Genomic DNA, 18384 nt, shown 5'->3' on the forward strand with positions numbered 1-18384 from the left:
ATGAAGCCTCAGATAGTCCAGCCCTCTGACCCCCATGAAATAAAGCACCCATGCTAATGCTGCTGGGGTATTTAAGTGGGGAGAGATGGCCTTGGCAGAGTGCTGCTCTTTGGGAATCCCCAACAAGGAAATCTCTCCCCTCCCCCCAGGAAAAAAAATCAAACCAGAGAATTTACCAGCCACGGCATGTTCAGCTACGCCCTGAGACTCCTGTTCTGGAGCTATTCTCTGAGCAGGGCTGTTAATCTGACAGGCCCCTTCATTGCTCCTCTGAGTGGGTGGAAGTCACTTGGCCACTCACAGCACTGGAACCGTGTTAATGGGCCAAGGAGGTGGGGTTGGATCTGGATTAGGTCTAGGCTGGGGTTGGGTTTGATGTTGGAGATCTTAGGAGATCCGTTTTTCTCTGGAGAGCCAAACCTGGGCCGTGAAACGGGCCTTTTCCTGTTTTGGATCCAATGCAGAACTCACTGCAGGAGCCAGGAAGGTCTTATGGTTACGGCACAGGTGAGCTGGGTTCTTTCACCATATCTGCTACGGAGTCACCTCGTGGGACCTGAGGCAAATCACTTACTATCTCTGGGCTTCTGTCTCCAGTGGTGCAGTGGGGATAACAGCACCTTCCTTTTCCTGCCCCTTGTCTGTCTGGGCTTCTTAGGCAGCAGGTTCTGTGGGGTAGGGACTGTCAAGTACCAGTGCCTAGCACAATGGGGCCCAGACACTCTTGTGTCCTCGAGCACCCTGTAATAATGATAACGAAGAAGTAAATGGATGGAGTGATGAACATGAGACCCTTGCCTCCAAGAGGTTTGGATCTGAGATACCACTTTGGGTCCATGGCTAGTGTTAAAACTGTGTAAACATTCCCTCCCCGTGTTTTAACTCTTCGTGAATTTGGGCACAGCCAGTTCTTTTCCTGAGCGATGGCTCAAGCAGCAGGGCAGGCTCTGAATGTGTTAATTATGCGTGTGCCAGTTGTTTCTGTTTCCTGTTGTGACTTCTCATTTTCCTTTGCCAGCTGAGCTGGCTGAGCTCAAACCATTGTTGTTAATCCCACAGGGCTGACTCGTCTCCAACCTACAGCCCTGCAAATGGCTTTCTGCGCGTTGGCCTGGCTTCAGCTGCTGAGCTTGTTGCTGGGTGTCTCTTCCGTGGACAAGTCAGGTGAGTACAAAGCGGGCAAGCGATGTGGGCTTTGCAATACAATTTGGCTGGGCTAAGGAGCAGAGAAAGAAATCAGCCAGTTAGGGATCTCCGTGCAGGGGGAAGACAGAGACAGACAACTATTTATAATAGTGTGTGTGTGTGTGTGTGTGTGTGTGTGTAAAAAAAAGTCCCTGTTTGATGGTTTCCTCTCCCTCCCTTCCCCTTTTGCACGTTACGTGTCTTTTCGGGTTATAAGCTCTTTGGAGCGGGATCGTGTCCATGTGTTTGTACAGTGTTCAGCTGCGCCCGTCTTGACTGGGTCCTCTGAGCACTGGGGTAACAAAAGTGTTTAAAATAACAGCAGAGCATTTACCCTCCCGGAGAGGGTGGGATGCAGTGTTGCAAGGTGAAAGGTCTTTCCATGTATTTCCCAGTGAATGGGACTCAACTCTGCAAAAACATCACAGTTCTTGGACTCTTTTCCAGGAGCTGCTCTGCAGTTTTCCTCCAGGTACATGCCCACAGCACAGACCAGGCAGCACACGCATGTCCTGCGCACTTTCCTTGCACCCAGCCCTGCACTGCTGTGACCTCCCTCCTGCAGAGCTGGGCTGCAGGGAGTCCCGGCAGAGCTGCTCCCACATCGCGGGCTCGGTTTTACAGCAGAGCACCGAGTGATGTCAGTCCTGGAAGAGCTGCTGGAACCCAGCTTCTTAAAGAGCAGCAGACCCTGGACAGAAAACTCCTGAAAAGCATTGCACTTAGAAACGAGTCCTCCCCGCCTCTTCCCGCATTTGCTGCCTCTCCGGGGGCTTATTCCCTCTCAGCGAGATCTGCAGGGGAACAGGGTCTTGGTCTGAGCAGACCCCTCCCCTCTCCCTTTGCCATCGCAGCTCTGATGATCTCCCAGCCCAGCTGCTCCCGATGGGGAATAACCAGCATGACCTCTCCAAGAGACAAAGTTCCTGCTTTCGTGCGACCACCCCGAGTTTATAACTCAAAAAAGGGGAAGAGAAATGCGCAGCCATAACTTGCAGAGTCTCTCTGCGCGCAATGTGGTCTCCAGGTTTGCATGTTCGGCACAAGCAACACGAGGAGCCAGTTTTGCCGCGGCGGAGCAGGAGCCTTCACCAGCGTCCAGCCAGGAACGTGGCAACCCACGACCTGCCCCAGACTCTGCGCCGAGAGAACCAGACTCAGCCCCTCTGCCCTAACAGCCATGGGATGTGCCCAGGGTGGCAGGGGAAAGGGCAGGCTTTGTTCTGCCCCCAGCAGCACTAACCCCAAACGTTGTGGATCTCGAAGGATCCATCGGAGACCGTGGCCACCAGCCTCCAAGCTCAGCGGCTTCACGCCGGCTCCCGGGCTTTCTTCAGCCCTCCCCAGCCCCTGGCAGCACAGCTCCATGGGAACCCCACTGCCAAGGCTGCCTCGGCCCCGCAGCTGCTCCCCGGATGCCCATAAGGGCTCGATGCCATGGAGCGAAGCTCCAGAAGAGGGTGCATGGGGGCTGCTGGGCAGCGTTGCCACAGGGTTTGGGGTCATCATCCCATTGGATCTAAGGGCTACCAATCCCAGCACAAGCCAGGTCAAGAGCGGAGTCTGGGCCTGTGGGCCAAAGCATTCAGCCAGCCTCAACAGGGCACCTGATAGGGCATGCAAATTGTGCACTCCCCCTACCCCCCACCCCCACAGATCTTTGCACATGCAGTCCCGGAGTTGTGCACATGAATTGGGTAATTTGGTGCCCAACCACCCATCTGCCTGGGCAAACGCCCGTCTGTACCTGCTGATTTCAGACATGCCAGTGTGGAGGCCCAGGCTGGGAATTTGCCCCGGGGTTGTAACTTGGTTTTTGTTTACAGCACAAGGAACATTAAAGGTTCAGGTGGGAACAACCCCCCATCTTGATGCCCCGGGACTCAGCAAGGTGAGGGGTTTAAGTAGGCTGGAGCAGAGTGCAGGGAGGTAAACGGTTAAACCCAACAGGCGCCAGAGTGCCCAGATCAACTGAGGGCTTCCGAAACCACGTCTCCCGTTCCTCGCGGGTGGAGAGGAAGGTCTCACCGACCACGCTGTGAGAACTGTGCAAATAATACACAATATCAGGAATAATAACAACGCATTATCCCTGTCGTTAACTAAAACCCTCCCACTGTCTCTGCGCTGCAGGGGCCGGGGCCGGGGCCGAGGAGTTCCAGCTGCTGCAGCCCCAGGGCGCCGTGTGGGTGTCCGCGGGAGAGACTCTCACTCTGACCTGCTCTGTGACCGGCCACGCTCCAGCAGGACCCGTGAAGTGGTTCAAGGGCTCGGGCGGGGGCCGGCAGCTCGTTTATGCACAGACGGGATCATTCCCCCGGGTGACGCGGGCTGTGAGTGGCTCTGGCACAGACTTCACCATCCACATCAATGACACCCGCCCCGAGGACGCCGGGACCTATCGCTGTGTGAAGTTTAAGAAGGTGTCAGGAGCCGCTGAGGAGGTTAAGAAGGGGTCGGGGGGCGATGAGGAGATCAGATCCGGCGCGGGCACGGCCGTGACTGTGAGCGGTGAGTCCGAGCTCCCGCCCCAGCCACACGCCCCTGCCCGCCAGGGGCTGGGACCAGGGCGGGGAACAAACCCAGCTCAAACTCTTCCCGCCCATTCTGTTAGCTATTCTTGTAGCTGTAACATGCCTTGTGCGGTAGAGAAGACACCGGATTCAGCAGTAACAGAGATAAGGATGACTCTCAGCAAGGCTGCAGGACGCAGGCACCCCCTGTGGTTCTCCAGCTTCCAGACTAACACAGCCCGGGCTGCCCAGTGTCACCACGCAGCGCCCCCCTGGATCCTGGCCTGGGTTTTTAACGTAGATTCCAAGGCCAGAAGGGACCTTTGTGTCTAGTCTGACTTCTGTATAGCACAGGCCAGAGAACTGCCCCAAAATAATCCCTAGAGCGGATCTGTTAGAAAAACATCCCAGTCTTGATTTAAAAATGGTCAGTGATGGAGAATCCTCACAACCCTTGGGAACTTTTCCCAGTGGTTAATTACTCTCATTGTTAAAAGAAAAGGAGGACTTGTGGCACCTTAGAGACTAACCCATTTATCTGAGCATAAGCTTTCGTGAGCTACAGCTCACTTCATCGGAAGTATTTTCCACTGCATGCATCCGACGAAGTGAGCTGTAGCTCAGGAAAGCTTATGCTCAAATAAATTGGTTAGTCTGTAAGGTGCCACAAGTCCTCCTTTTCTTTTTGCAAATACAGACTAACACGGCTGCTACTCTGAGACCTCTCATTGTTAAAAAATGTACGCCTTATTTAGCTTCAACTTCCAGCCATTGGATCATGTTCTACCTTTCCAAACTGAAGAGCCCATTATTAAATATGTGTTCTGCAAAGTAGGTACAGTACTTATAGAATATGATCGAGCCATCCCTTAACCTTCTCTTTGTTAAGCTAAACAGATTGAACTCCTGGAGTCGATCACTGTAAAACAAGTTTTCTAATCCTTTAAATAATTCTCGTGGCTTTTCTCTGACCCCTCTCCAATTCATCAACATCCTTCCTGTATTGTGGGCACCAGAACTGGACACAGGATTCCAGCAGCAGTTGCACCGGTGCCAAATACAGAGATAAAATAACCGCTCTACTTCTACTCGAGATTCCCCTGTTTATGCATCCTAGGATCTCATTAGCCCTTTTGGCCACTGCATCATGCTGGGAGCTCATGTTCAGCTGATTAGCCACCATGACCCCCACATCTTTTCCAGAGTCCCTGCTTCCCAGGTTTGAGTCCCCAGTTGTGTGAATGTGGCCTCTTTCTTTGTTCCTAGATGTATATATTTGCATTTAGCCATGTTAAAAAACATTGTTTATTTGTGCATAGCTTACCAAGCAATCCATATCGCTCTGTATCAGTGACCCAGCCTCTTCATTATATACCATTCCCCAATTTTTCTGTCATCTGTTCACTTTATCAGTGGTGATTTTATGTTTTCTTTCAGGTCATTAATAAAAATGTTTAATATGTAGGGCCAAGAACTGATCCCTGCAGGATCCCTCTGGAAACACACTCTTTCAATGATGACTTCCAGTTTACAGTTACATTTTGAGACCTATCAGTTAGCCAGCTTTTAATCCACTTAATGTGTGCCATGTTAATTTTATATCTTTCTAGTTTTTCAATCAAAATATCCTGCATCAAATGCCTTACAGAAGTTCAAGTATATTACCACTATTACCTTTACCAAACTTGTAATCTCATCCAAAAAAGATTAATTTAACAGGATTTATTTTCCATAAACCCACATTGATTGGCATTAATTATATTACTCTCCTTTAATTCTTTATTAATCAAGTCCCATATCAGCTGCTCTATCATCTTGCCAGGCATCGATGTCAGACTGGCAGGCCTATAATTACCTAGATCATCCTGGAGACCTTTTTAAAATATTGCACAACATTAGCTTTCTTCCAGTCTTCTGGAACTTCCTGGGTGTTCCAAGATTTATTGAAAATCAACATTAATGGTACAGTGAGCTGCTCAGCCAGCTCTTTTAAAACACTTGAATCCAAGTTATCCAGACCTGCTGATTTAAAAATGTCTGACTTTAGTAGCTACTGTTTAACATCCTCCAGAGACACTAGTGGAATGGAAAGAGTGTTGTCATATGACATGACTACATGATATGTTTTTTCCCCAGTATAGAACAGAAATATTTATTGAACACTTCTGCCTTTTCTCCATTATTACTGATAATTCTACCATTTTTCAAATAATGGATCAGTTCCATTGTTAGGATTCTTTTTGTTCCTAATATATTTTAAAAACTCCTTATTGCCTTAACTCTGCTGGTCATAGATTTTGCCTTGTATCCCTTTGCTTCCCTTATCAATTTTCTAAGATTCCTAGCTTCTGATTTATATTCATTACTATCAACTTTCCTTTTCTTCCAATTGTTTTATTTATATAGATATAGATAAATAATAGCTGCCTTCACTGCCTCTTTAAACTAGGTAGGTTTTTTAACCAACATGGCCTTCTTCATCGATTGTGGCTTTTGGGGCATCTAGTAGAGTGTTCTTAAACAATTCCTAATTATTCACTTTTTTTCTGATTAAATTCTTCCTCCCACATGATTTGGCTCATAATTATTTTCAGCTTTTTGAAACTGGCCCTTAGAAAGCAACATTTATATATCTATATCACTTGTCTGGACTTTGTTCTGTTTGCACATCATAAATATGATCAAATCACGATGACTTGTACCTAAAATACCATTGTTTTTTAGTTCTGTGTTCAGTTCCTCTTTATCTATCATGACAAGGTGTAATATAGAATTCCCCTGTGTTGGATGCAACACTTTGTGTGTTAGGAAACTGTCATCTATAATGTTTAGAAATTCCAAGGATGTTTTAACACTGGCAGTATGAGACCCCTAGCATATGTCACTCAAATTGAAGTGCCCCATCCTGTTCCCTAGTATAATTTGGGGGTCTGTAGCAGACTCCAATTAATACCCCACCTGGTGCTTTACCTGTTAGGACATTGATCCATAAGCATTCAAAATCATTTTCTTCTAAGTTATCAGTGAAACAGGTAATGCCATCTTTGATACAGAGTGTCACGCCCTCTCCCCTTTTGCCCATTCTGTCTTTCCTAAAGAGGTTTCAGAGTAGCTACACTGACCATTTCCATCTCAGCCAATTGGTTCCCGGATTCAAATTCAAACCCTCGGCCGTTACAGGAGCAGGGCCTGGATCCAGTCCCAAAGAGACACAGTCACCCCCCAACAGGGTCTCACAGCTGATATCCTGGAGACCCCCAACGACCAGCCAGCCCAACCCCTCCTGGGCAACCTCGTGATCCCAAGCTTCCCAGGGATCACCATATCGATACCAAACTTAGTGTGGACACCCAATCAGCATCGCCCACTGCAGCCCAGAAATCCTGAGCTCAAGCAATCCGCCGGCCTCATACATTCCTAAAGAGGTTGTAACTGTTGATTTTAACATTCCAATAGTGTGCGTCCTCCCACCAGGTGTCAGTAACACCACCGAGATCAAATGCATGCTCATAAAGGAGCCATTCCCATTCCTTTTTGGTACCCAGGCTCCTAGGCAGTCCTGGAAGGTGACTGTGGACCGCAGTACAGAAGCATCGCAGACAAACTCACCAGTCAGTTATTTATGCACTGCAGAATGGTCTCTGCCAACCTCTGAAGTGCAGCTTTTGCCTCTAGGTTTTATTTTCCCAGATCACCACCCGGTTGCTGTGCCTGCTGCTGCCGGGACAGTCTGTGTCCTCCTTGTCGTTTTAGCCCTTGTCTCCACTTATTTCTTTGTGAGAAAGAAGAGAGGTGAGTGCAGCATTTCAACCAGCCTGTTCCATTTACTCGAGGGCTATTTGCTGGTCCTAGCATGACTAACTGACCTCGTTGTTTCTTTCCTCTGCCCATCTAGGCAGGAGCCCCTCCACAGCCAGGTCTGTATAAAACTGGTGTTAATTCAACAACTCTTAGTCAAACTAACTCAGTCTCACCTGTTCTCTCTCTGTCTGACCCAACAGCGTCCTGGCTTAATTCCCTCAAAGCATGTTGTTCTGTAAAAGATCTTTTTATCCATAACACTTTGCTGTGTCTGCTTATTGTGACTGGAATTCTACCCGAAGCCGGACTCCAGTAGTTTGTATCTATGCTGGGACTAGGTGTTTCTCTGGCACCTGTTACCTTGGTATTTAAGAGCCCAGCAAAGCAAAATAAAATGCAAGCGCACAGAATGTCCGCCTCCAAAATCACCCCCGAATACAAAGCCGATTTCATGTCTGGCCAAGAACCCCAGCCAAACTTCCAGGGCCAGATTCTGTCCCTGGGATGGACTCAGCTCCTTTTCTCCTACACAGTTCAGTTCTTGGGGGGGTCGGGGGGGGCAAAATCCTCTTATCTGTGTCTAATTAGGATTCTCTTTCCCACAGGTCTCAGACTCCCTTTCCGGATACCACGAGGACTCAGAGCCAGGTATGACGTGATGCTGATACAAAGGGAGAGTGGCCCTCTTGGGCACGTCCACAGTTCAAGCTAGGCGTGTGGTTCCCAGCTTGAGGAGACATGGCTCGGATCAAGCTTGGGTGCTAACACCAGAGTGTAGCTGCCGCAGTGGGAGCAGTGGGAGAGGCTAGCTCCCTGGGTACACACTCGTCTAAGACCTAGGCATGGTCTCAGGGTGGCCACGCCCGTGGCTTCACTCTTGCATGCGTGTGTCTCCTCGACCCGGGAATCGCACCCGCAGCTTTAAGTGGAGACTTACCCCCAGCTGCATTGGGCCTCCTCACTGCTTCCTAGGATCAGGCCCGCAGGGTTTTGGCCTGATGCAATAGGGGCTGGGGGGGTTTGGTCCTGTTCCCAGGATGTCTGAGGCTGCACAAAACCCAACGCAGCAGCCCCAGCTGGGGCGCAGGGGCCCGGCTGCTCCCCTTCTGACCTCCCAAATGGGTTCACTGAGCGGCCCAAGAGGCCATCTGGGCTGTCACTTTCCAGCTTGCACCACCTCCCAGCAGTACGCAGAGGCACTGGCCACGTTCTCCTCTCACTGGTGGAAGGCGGGAGTAATTCCACTGAGGCCAACACAGCGACACCAGCGTAACCGGGGGAGAGTCAGGCTCATCGCCCCATCGTCGCTGTTAAAAACACCGGGGTCACAGAGTTCCAGGCCAGAAGGGGCCACCAGATCGTCCAGCCCAACCTCCCGTATGGCACAGGCCACCAACCCCCAGCACCCGCACGCTGACCCAGCAGCCCCCTGGAGACAGGCAGAGGATAGAAGGGACCACGGTAATTCCCATGGAAAGAGAAGTCAGTAACATGGGGCCAGGCTCTGTGCTGTGCACAGCAGGAGCAACTGGGGCGAGGGGGCTGTTCTGCATGCCAGCCACACCCCCTCGCACCCTGTCGCACCCTCCCCGTCCCCTGGGATGCCCCAAAAGTGGGGGCAGTGAGGGGAGAGAGCATAGCGCCACATGACAGCAGCCTTATGCGCTATTCCTAGCTGGGGGACGTGCCCACCAGGGGCCTCTCTGGCCCTGTCTACACTGCAATCAGGTGTCACTGCAGCACGTCGACAAACCCGAGCTAGCTCGCTAACAGTAGCAGTGTGGCCACGGTGGCACGGATGGCAGCATGCCGCCCTGGGGACCCGGGTACGTGCTCAGGTGGCAAGCCCAGCCCTCCTCCACGACACTGCCACCTTGACAAGCTGTTTGGATGAGAGCTAGCTCAGGATGCCTACACGTGCTGCAATCACAGCTCCGGCCGCAGCGCAGACGTACCCAAGGCCATCCTGACGACTCCCAGACCTTACCAGTAATGGGGCTGCAGCGGGGAGCAGCACCAGGCCCAGGAAGGGGTCACGTTGATTTTCCTGGCTTGCACTGGTATCAGAGTTTAACCCCTTCCTGCCCCTGCTGTTGCTCAGACCCGGGGAGATTTTCCAGCCTGTGGCTACTTCCCCCGTGGCGCACTGCAGCTTGGGTGGAGTTTCAGCCGCTGGGCTCAGGGTCCTGTTGGGGTTTCTCTAGAGCCTCCGCGTTCTTTTTTTAAAACCTAGCGTCTGCGTGTGTGACTCACCGGCAGCCCAGCTGGCATTAACCCCTTCGGTGCCAGGCGTGGACTGTACCCAGAGAAGTCGGGAGTCTGCACGCCGTGTGGGGACGTTTGATTGAACGGTACAGCATCCGGCACAAACCAGGGCATGCAAGGACCGCTCTGGGGGCTGTATGTGCTGAGAGCAGAGAGGGGCTGAAGAAATAAACTGCTTGGAGGGCAGGGGGAGGAAACTGGTCGGTTCGGGCTGACAGTAACTTTGCAATCTCTCCTCTTTTCCTCCTCCCTGCTCTTTGGGTGCCAAGCTGCACAACAGCGGGCCAGGGAATAATTAAGAGGGATAAGAAGAGGGCAGTTTGTGCTTATAAACACAGGGAGGCCATACCGTGCATGTGCTCATGCATAACTGAGGGCGTACATAGCGCTCGCTGCTGTACCCAGGAACCAATTCATGAACCTTTCATTTTAGCCCAGTGATGACAAAGACCCAGACGTGCTCTACGCTGACCTGCAGCACCCGGCCAGGCTCCAGCAGCCCAAGCAGAGCGCCCCAGAAGAACATTCTGAATACGCTGCCATTAAGGTAACCCCGGCCATTGCCACGTAGAGGGAGAAGGCAGCGTGGCTCTGGGCAACCTCGGAGAAAGACTTACAGAGCTGCTGTCGGAGAAGGAAGCTGCAGCTGTCTGCAGGGCACAGTGAGAAAGGAGAAGTGAGGGCAGGTTCTAAAATTCTATCATCCGAGTCACACAAGGTCTTCCCCGTGGGGGGCCCGGAACTGACACAGCGTCTCTTGTTCCCCCTGGCACTTTGTTTCGATTTCGCTGTCAGCGTGGGTGTGACTCTGAATCAGGGGAACTCATGACCTGGAAAGTCAGCAGCCACCTGGCATGTTCCTGTTTTCATAAACAATTAAAGATTTCAATTATATTCTCTCTAAGCAGAGCCAATGACGATTTGCCCTGTGAAATCTGAGCCGCGGCCTTTGAACGGATGGTATCGGAGGCCAGCACAAGAACTGCCCCTGTGATTTCTGAGGTTGCTCTTAGGAGGAAGTCTTCTAACAGTGGGACACACACATAGGGCTGACTTCTCTTTTTCCCCGGGGGTCCTCCACCCCCAGGCCTCGCCTCCATGCCGCCCCTTCTTGCCCAACATCCGTGGGGGCTCCTGGCTGCAGTCCAAAATGACAAACCAAACAATCCTGCAGCCCACAAAACAGCCCGGGCTCGCCCCGCGCAAGGCAAATCGCCCTTGGGAAGGGAGGCTGGGTTTCTAACCCCTCGGGCGTCAGGGCGGACCCTGGGCTCTCGGGGAAGCAAAGCAAACTGGAGATGGCCCCTCTCCCTCTCCAGAGGATCCAGCAGCAGAAGCTCTTCAGCAGCTTTCCTGACCCACAGCTCCTTCTCGGAGGGGTTTGGGAGCTCCAGCCCTGCTTCCCTCCGAGTGCCAGCCTGCCCCGGGCTTGGATCCCCCCTGTCGAGGGGCTGCCCCTCTCCAGGCTTGACAAGCCGCACCGGTGGCTGGTGTGGGCCCAGAGGAGTTCTTTAACCCCATCCTGGCAGGGGAGGGGGCCGGGAGAACCCATCCTACCACAGGGCAACTTGGTCACCGTCTGTACGTACCTACAAGGGGAACTCATCGATAAGCAAGGGCACTTCAATCTAGCAGATAAAAGTATAACACAATCCAACGGCTTGAAGTGGAAGCTAGACAAATTCAGACTAATACATTTTAACAGGGACATTTTAACATTTTAACCACTGGGACAATTTACCAAGGGCCGTGGTGGATTCTCCGTCACTGGCAATTTTTAAATCAAGACCGGATGGGTTTTTTTCTAACAGATCTGCTCTGATTCAAGCAGGAATTAATGCAGGGAAGTCCTGTGGCCTGTGTTACGCAGGTCAGACTAGATGACCACAATCAAACCTTCTAGCCTTATGACCTAGGAATCATAGGCCTGGTCTACACCTAAAAATTCGATTGACCCAGCCCCATCGCTCAGGGCTGTGAAAAATGTCGTGCCTTGTGTGACGTAGTTAGGTCACCCTAAGCCCCACTGTAGAGGCAACTTCATCTTCTGTCGGCCTACCTCCCCCCCTCGGCAAGGTGGATTATATACATGGATGGAAAGACCCCTCCCATCACGGTAGGGAGAGTCTACACTACGGTGCTGTAGACACTGCCCTACCGAGAGGCTAGACAGCCAGCATGACGAAAGGAACTCTGCACCAGGGGACGGCCCTTTTGAAGATGATGAAGGGGGCTGCTAAATCGTGCAGGACCTTCCATTTCAGGGGATCAGCCCCCCAGTTTGATGGTTTCCTGGCATCTGTGGGAGCCCGCGGTGTTTTCGGCACTTTGGAGAGGAGGGTTGAAATAGTCACTGGAGGGAAAGGATTCCATAATGAAGGGCTGGATGGGGCCGTGCTGGTGCAGCCCCTAGCGAGGGATGGCAGGAAGCTCACTGCCCGGCGAGGAGCAATGGGAGGCATTCTGCCTCATGGGGCCAGATCCTGAGCTGGTATAAATCAGGGTAGCCCCACTGGCTGCAGTGAAGCTAGCCCACTTTATACAAGCTCAGGATCTGGCCCAGAGTAGTTTGCAGACGCTCAGCGGCTGCGTCCCGGCTGCCTTCTTTGCAGGGTGCAGCGAAGTCCCGCATGCCCAGACAGCTCCGTTGGTTCATGCACAGATGGGGCAGAGTCATGGCATTGTCTGCACCAGGGGAACAGGGAGGGAGTAACCCCTGCACACGCCAGGGCTGTAATTTTCCCTACACTTACATAAGCCAGGGAAGGGGGTGGGGATAAGGGTCCTTCCGCCGCCCACCCCCTCCACGCCCCCATCTAAGGGATAGGCACCATCTGGCCCTGCATGATTCATTTTCATAGCGAACAGCAGATCTGGATGAAGGATACGATTTGAAACAGACACAGATTCATTAGGCCTGATGCTCTTCTCACTTACCCCAGGGAAACCCTCACCCCTGGCTTCAGTGGAATCGCTCCTGATTCACCTCGGCGTAGATGACATGAGCGTCAGGCCCTGTGAGCTAGGGCTGCGGGTGGTGCCAGATTGTGTTCTCGTCACAGAAGGGGTTGGATACGATTCCAGTGTACCCGCGAGCGGCCTGCTCTGCTCATTAGTGTCAGGAGTAAGAATGGCCTGAGAGTTTCTCTGCATGCAAATGAGGGGCAGGAGATGACAGGGGGAGTTTACACGCATAGTGTCTGAACGGGTATCCAAAGAGGATCACCCGGCACCCAACAAGCATAGAGTCTTCTGTAGCACAGAGATTAGACTAGTAATAAATGCGGATCTGAACCCTACAACACCTCTGCACAAGACAGAGCCGAGCTCCTTTTTCTTTCTGGCTGTGTATAAACGAGGCGGAATCCGGCGCAGTGCTCAGGGACCATGCCAGCGGCATTTGTAACCCTCGGTGCGTCTGAATTTTGTATCCATTTCCAGAAAGACTGTTTAAAACAAATACTAAAATCCCAAGCCCCAGCCGGCCTCCAGGGTTTGCAGACGACTGCTGTGAGAGCACATAGACGGAGCGAGGACTCGAGATGAGTAGATCGTGTTAAGCCAGGTTCTTTCCTTGGCCTCACTCACAGACCGTCCCTTTCCATTCAATACTCGGAAACGCTAATGCCCTTTCACAGCCCAGCAAAAAGACTGTATCAAATTCAGCCTCCTACTGGTTCCTGTCTAATAATTGGCAAAATAAACTCTCCATCCCCAATAGCAAATAGAGACTTAATTAATATAAAAGCTCCCTCTGGTGGTTAACAGGGAAAGTGCTTTCCGTACCCCGGCTGTCTGCCTCTTTTTATGGCGCTTTTGCTACTTAATTGTATTAGAACTGTCCTCGTGTAACTTGGCCTCTCAAGCTGCCTTTCCAGCCTGTAGCTCTTAATCACGTCCAAAGCCTTCTGGAGCGTTCAGCTTGTGTAATATCATGCGTTTAATAAAGCGTCTTCCTCCCAGAGAATCCCAACGCGCTTTGCAAACAGCAGGCCAAATCCCGAGCGGTGCGGGGCCTTTGCAGCTCCCAGGAACGTCGGCGGTAGTTTTGAGAGCTCAGCACCCCTCCGGATTGGGCCTTCTGTCAACGAGCATCATGTAAGGGAGCACCTGCTTAGCAGCGCACTGTGCATCGCCCCCCAGCAGCATGGGGCATTCGTACGCTACGGGGTCAGGATCTCAGAGGCTACAGGGATCGCGCAGGAAGGAGAGACATAGGGGGAGGAGGTTGTTGCTTTACCTTGCAAAAGTAAATTTCCTGATTCACAACTTCATCTGACTTTTTTTAAAGCAACCGAACATATTGATTAGCCTCTCCCTTGTTCACCATCCAACCCCCTGGGAACAAGCTGATGGCTTTGCACTGCCCCCAGCTCCTGGAGCCATGCAGATAGGAGGGGCAAGTGCTCACGGTGTCTGTAACACTACAGCCATCCGCACAACGCATATACACTCTGCGTGGGGCTGGGAGCTGGCCATGCCCCCAGGGTGGCACAGTCCAGCCCTTGGAGCCTTGGTGCTAATTCATTGCTGATGATCTTAGCAAAGGTACCCAGGCTTCCATGGTTCCCACAGGGCCTCACACACCACCCTGAGTGCCCTACTGCCCCCATACTAGCTACCAAAACTCCCAACTTCCCCCTGACAGCTCCTACAATGCAGGAAGGCCCCATCAATACCTGTGGCACTTAGAACATCCAGGTTTAGTGTCAAATAAATTGAATTGAATCACTGACACTCTGTGTTCGGGGGAACACCCTGCACCCCATGTTCATCCTTATAATATGATTATGTGGTATCCAATGCAAAGTTTGTCATGCCCGGTGACTTTGGAAGGCTCTGAGCATTGTTGTTATAGTAATGTTATAGGTTGTAATTTCATGTATATAGTTATGAGGCTGAAAATGTGTCCTCATCGCGTAAAACAAGCCCAGGCAAAACTCTCCAGGAGCAGAGGGGCAGCTGTGAATCAGGACATGAATGGGACAAACCCAGCCCAGCCTCACAGCAACAAAGGACTCTGGCCTGGGCAGCAACAAAGGATCTGTTGGACTCTCGAGTGAGTCACCTTCCTTCCCTTTGTCAGTTTGGGACTAAGATGAGGTAATGCTCACCTGACTCTGAAGGGTGGGGGCTAAGCCAAGAGGGAAGAAAGAACATGATAAAAGGGAGAGACGTTTGCCATGCTCTTCCTCTCTCTTCCACCTCCATCTACAGACATCACCACCAAGTGACGGAAGTCCTGATCAAAGGGGAGAGCCTGGCTGAAGGGCAACCAGCCAGCCTGTGGTGAAAAGCATCTAAGTTTGTAAGGACACTGAAAGTGTTGAAATCAGCTTAGAATGTATTTTGCTTTTATTTCATTTGACCAAATCTGACTTGTTGTGCTTTGACTTATAATCACTTAAAATCTATCTTTATAGTTAATACATTTGTTTGTTTATTCTACCTGAAGCAGCGTGTTTGGTTTGAAGCATGTCAGAGACTCCCCTTGGGATAACAAGCCTGTTACATATCAATTTCTTTGTTAAACTGATGAACTCATATAAGCTTGCAGCTTCCAGCGGGCATAACTGGACACTGCAAGATGGAGGCTCCTCGGGTTGTGTCTGGGACCAGAGATATTGATTAGTGTCATTCAGTTGCACAATCCAAGCAGCGGTTGGCCGAAAGTGCTCACTCACGTCGCTGGGAGCAGCTTACATGCCAGAGGCCGTGTGTGAACAGCCCGGGAGTGGGGGTTCTCACAGCAGAGCAGGGTAAAGCTGGTTCCCAGAGTCGAGGATCGGAGTGACCTTGCAGATAACACCAGGGGAACGTCACAATCACTTGTAAATTGACAGCTATATAATGGAGTCAGATTCAATACAACCTTTACCCTAAGCAATAATGCAACCGCTGTGCCGGGACATTGTGATCATTGGGCCTACAAATGTACCCTAATTGCCGGCTCAGCTATAAAAAGTGAGTGAAAGGTCACAAAAACGTCACTATAACGGTAACCTATGACAGCAAGTGTTGATGGGAAAAGGCACAAAAGCAAGACAGACAGACTGACCTAGTCCAAGCAAAGAGACCGTTGGATATAACTCAAGGACATTGTTAAGATCATGCCTGGTGAGCAAGAAAAGTGTGGGAATGGAAATCAGTGAACCAAAATTGTTGTGGCAAAAACTAGGCCTAATCTGTGGCCAAAATAACGAGAGGACGGGCTGTTCTGCCCATCGCTCCCCTTCAGGGGTCCTTGAACCAAGAGGCTTTTTTTTGGGGGGGTGGATGGATTGCTACATTGGCTGACTGAAAGACACAAGAAGGGGAAGGAACGAGCTTCACTCTAATGGCTGACACCCCCACCATCTCCTGGGAGCCCGAGACTCTTCATCATCCTAATCCTAAAGACATCCTGACCAGACTGGGCCAGAGAGAGGGACCCAGATGACACCACCACTTCCACCAGCTCCAGGCGAACAGCACCTGGGATGTAAAACTTTGTCACACCCACCCCGTGTGTCCTTTTCCTTCCTCACCTTATTTCTTCTCTTTCCTACTCCTACTGATGGACCCCCAGTGGAAGTACAGGACTCTCATGCTGGCCCCTCCCCTTTCCCAATTTTTTTTAACCTACCTGCATCTCTACACTCCCCTGGCTCTGAACACACCTGCCCTTGGCAGTTTTACCTAGCACCTTCCAAAGACAATAACCTCCGCTGTTTAAAGACACACAATCCCTGTTGGTGGCAGATGTTACTGTATGAGGCTGACTTGACTTTCACCGGGTCCTGCTGCATGGGTGTCTGGATGCACAACTCTCCTCTGGGTCAGGCCCTGCCTCACTTGGGAGCTGGGTCCTTTCCTTACTTTCCTGCATCCATCCTTCAGGAGCACAGCTCAGCTGCACAGCGTTTTCCTGAGATCCGGTTGTTCTTTGACCAGGAGAAGTCCTGCAGGAAGCTCCCAGGCTTTACGCGGCAGGTCACTGGAGTTCCTTGTCTGGCTCGCCCAGCTTTGTTCTTTTGCATTGTATTTTTTTCATACCAATTCCCGTATTGATTCTTGGAAAATTCACTCTTTTAAAAAAAGTAATAAATTAGGGGGCACCGTGTTGTGCTGGCCGAGCTTCTCGCTTCGGTGTCATTTCATTCACGTGGTTTACTTTCCCCAGATGAAGACCCTTAATACAGTTATATTGAAAGGCTCCTCTTAAAAATAACGAGAGCTCTATTGACGACAGTCCTAAAAGCCCCTTTGCTGGTTATCTTGCTCTGCCCAGGTTATAGCTCACTGCTCTGGACAGGTTCCTCTGCACAGTGGAATCAATGCTCTTCTCCGACCCACGCCGCAGCCCACACTGTACTGTCTCTGCCCCTCCCTGTGTCACCGGGCATTGCTTTGAATTTCTCTCCCTTTACAGAGCCTGCCTTACTCCCTGGCTGTCAGAGCGTTTGGTGTGTACTACGCAGTACACTGGATCGGTGAGCTCCAGTATGTGTCAGGCCTCAGAACTCACGGCACTTTGAAATGCCCCCTGGAATTCAAAGGGAGACGAAGCTAATTCTTGTATCAGGACATTTTCTACCTTTTTTCTTTAGCTTTTATTACTGGCCCCTTAAGGGAGTATTTTCCAGACATCAAAAATCTCAGTGTTGGGCACCTCCTCTGGAGCTGGGGATCCCAACAGCTTGGAAATTGGGACCTCCCCTTTCCCCCCCTCCCACAACTTGCTGCTGTCGATGCATTCAGGATATTGCAGGTTTGAATTTGATTCCAGTCTGCTGGTGCTTGTCTGTTCTGCAGACGAATACAGCATGCATCCGATGAAGCGAGCTGTAGCTCACGAAAGCTTATGCTCAAATAAATGGGTTAGTCTCTAAGCTGCCACAAGTCCTCCTTTTCTTTTTGCGGAGACAGACTAACACGGCTGTTACTCTGAGAACATCAGTACAGTTGTTCCCCTAGCGGGAGCCATATGCACATCTGGGAGGTCAGGAGGAAAATCCTGACTCAAAAGGGCGTCTCTTCCCTGTTATAAAATGGGGTGAAGGAAGGGAGCAAGCCATCCGATGCCTGTGCAACGCCCAATCTGACACACCCGCTGCAGCACCCCGATGCAATCTGATACCTGTGCAGCAGGCAGACACACACAATCTGACACACAACATCCAGACACACACACACACTCCAGTACTCTGCAGGCACCTCTCCATCTATAATTCGACAGAGATCACTTAAAAGTCCAACCGCACATGCTTTGTACAGAGCTGAAAACCCTTTGTGCCAAGCACTGCGCTCTATAATCTTGGAGGTTTCTGGCTGATGCCAGCTTCCAGATTCCTTTCTCTGAAACGAGGAAGTGAAAGGAGACAGCAAGAGACACGTATCCATACAACAGGCTTAATCACGGCTCCCGGTGACCCGTCGAGCGCGTTTCTATTAAAAGCAACGGTTATTAGGCAATGAGGAGGAGAGGCCATTTGTGAAATCTGTTTGCATGACCACAAAGTCGTTTTGATAGTCAAGTGCCTGGGAAGGAAACACGGAGGGTGCTGGGGCTTTCAGGCTGAACGACAATGACAAGCTTTGTATTCAAGATCCCAGCACAACACCTCCTTGGTGTGGAGGG

General features: G+C 51.1%; 2 protein-coding genes across 4 annotated transcripts in view; both read left to right on the forward strand.

The window, feature by feature from the left end:
• Positions 1-18384, forward strand: part of LOC102936900 (tyrosine-protein phosphatase non-receptor type substrate 1) — an 80424-nt gene that overhangs the window by 236 nt on the left and 61804 nt on the right. The window contains exons 1-2 of one of the 3 annotated variants that reach the window (XM_043527563.1): positions 132-507; positions 1060-1167. In XM_043527563.1, coding sequence (XP_043383498.1) covers positions 459-507; positions 1060-1167 — 157 coding nt within the window. In that variant the 5' untranslated portion in view covers positions 132-458. Of the gene's footprint in view, positions 1-131; positions 508-1059; positions 1168-18384 lie in introns of those variants that run through there. The other 2 variants (XM_043527564.1, XM_043527566.1) reach the window with 2 other exon arrangements.
• On the forward strand, positions 4816-10668 carry LOC114020123. Its single transcript, XM_037877241.2, has 4 exons — positions 4816-7490; positions 7594-7615; positions 8105-8147; positions 10198-10668. The coding sequence occupies exons 1-4, from the start codon at positions 7202-7204 to the stop codon at positions 10333-10335; spliced, it is 492 nt and encodes a 163-aa protein (XP_037733169.2). The 5' UTR covers positions 4816-7201; the 3' UTR covers positions 10336-10668.

The sequence above is a fragment of the Chelonia mydas genome, chromosome 13 (assembly GCF_015237465.2).
Source record: "Chelonia mydas isolate rCheMyd1 chromosome 13, rCheMyd1.pri.v2, whole genome shotgun sequence".
In the NCBI taxonomy this organism is placed as follows: Eukaryota; Metazoa; Chordata; order Testudines; family Cheloniidae; genus Chelonia; species Chelonia mydas.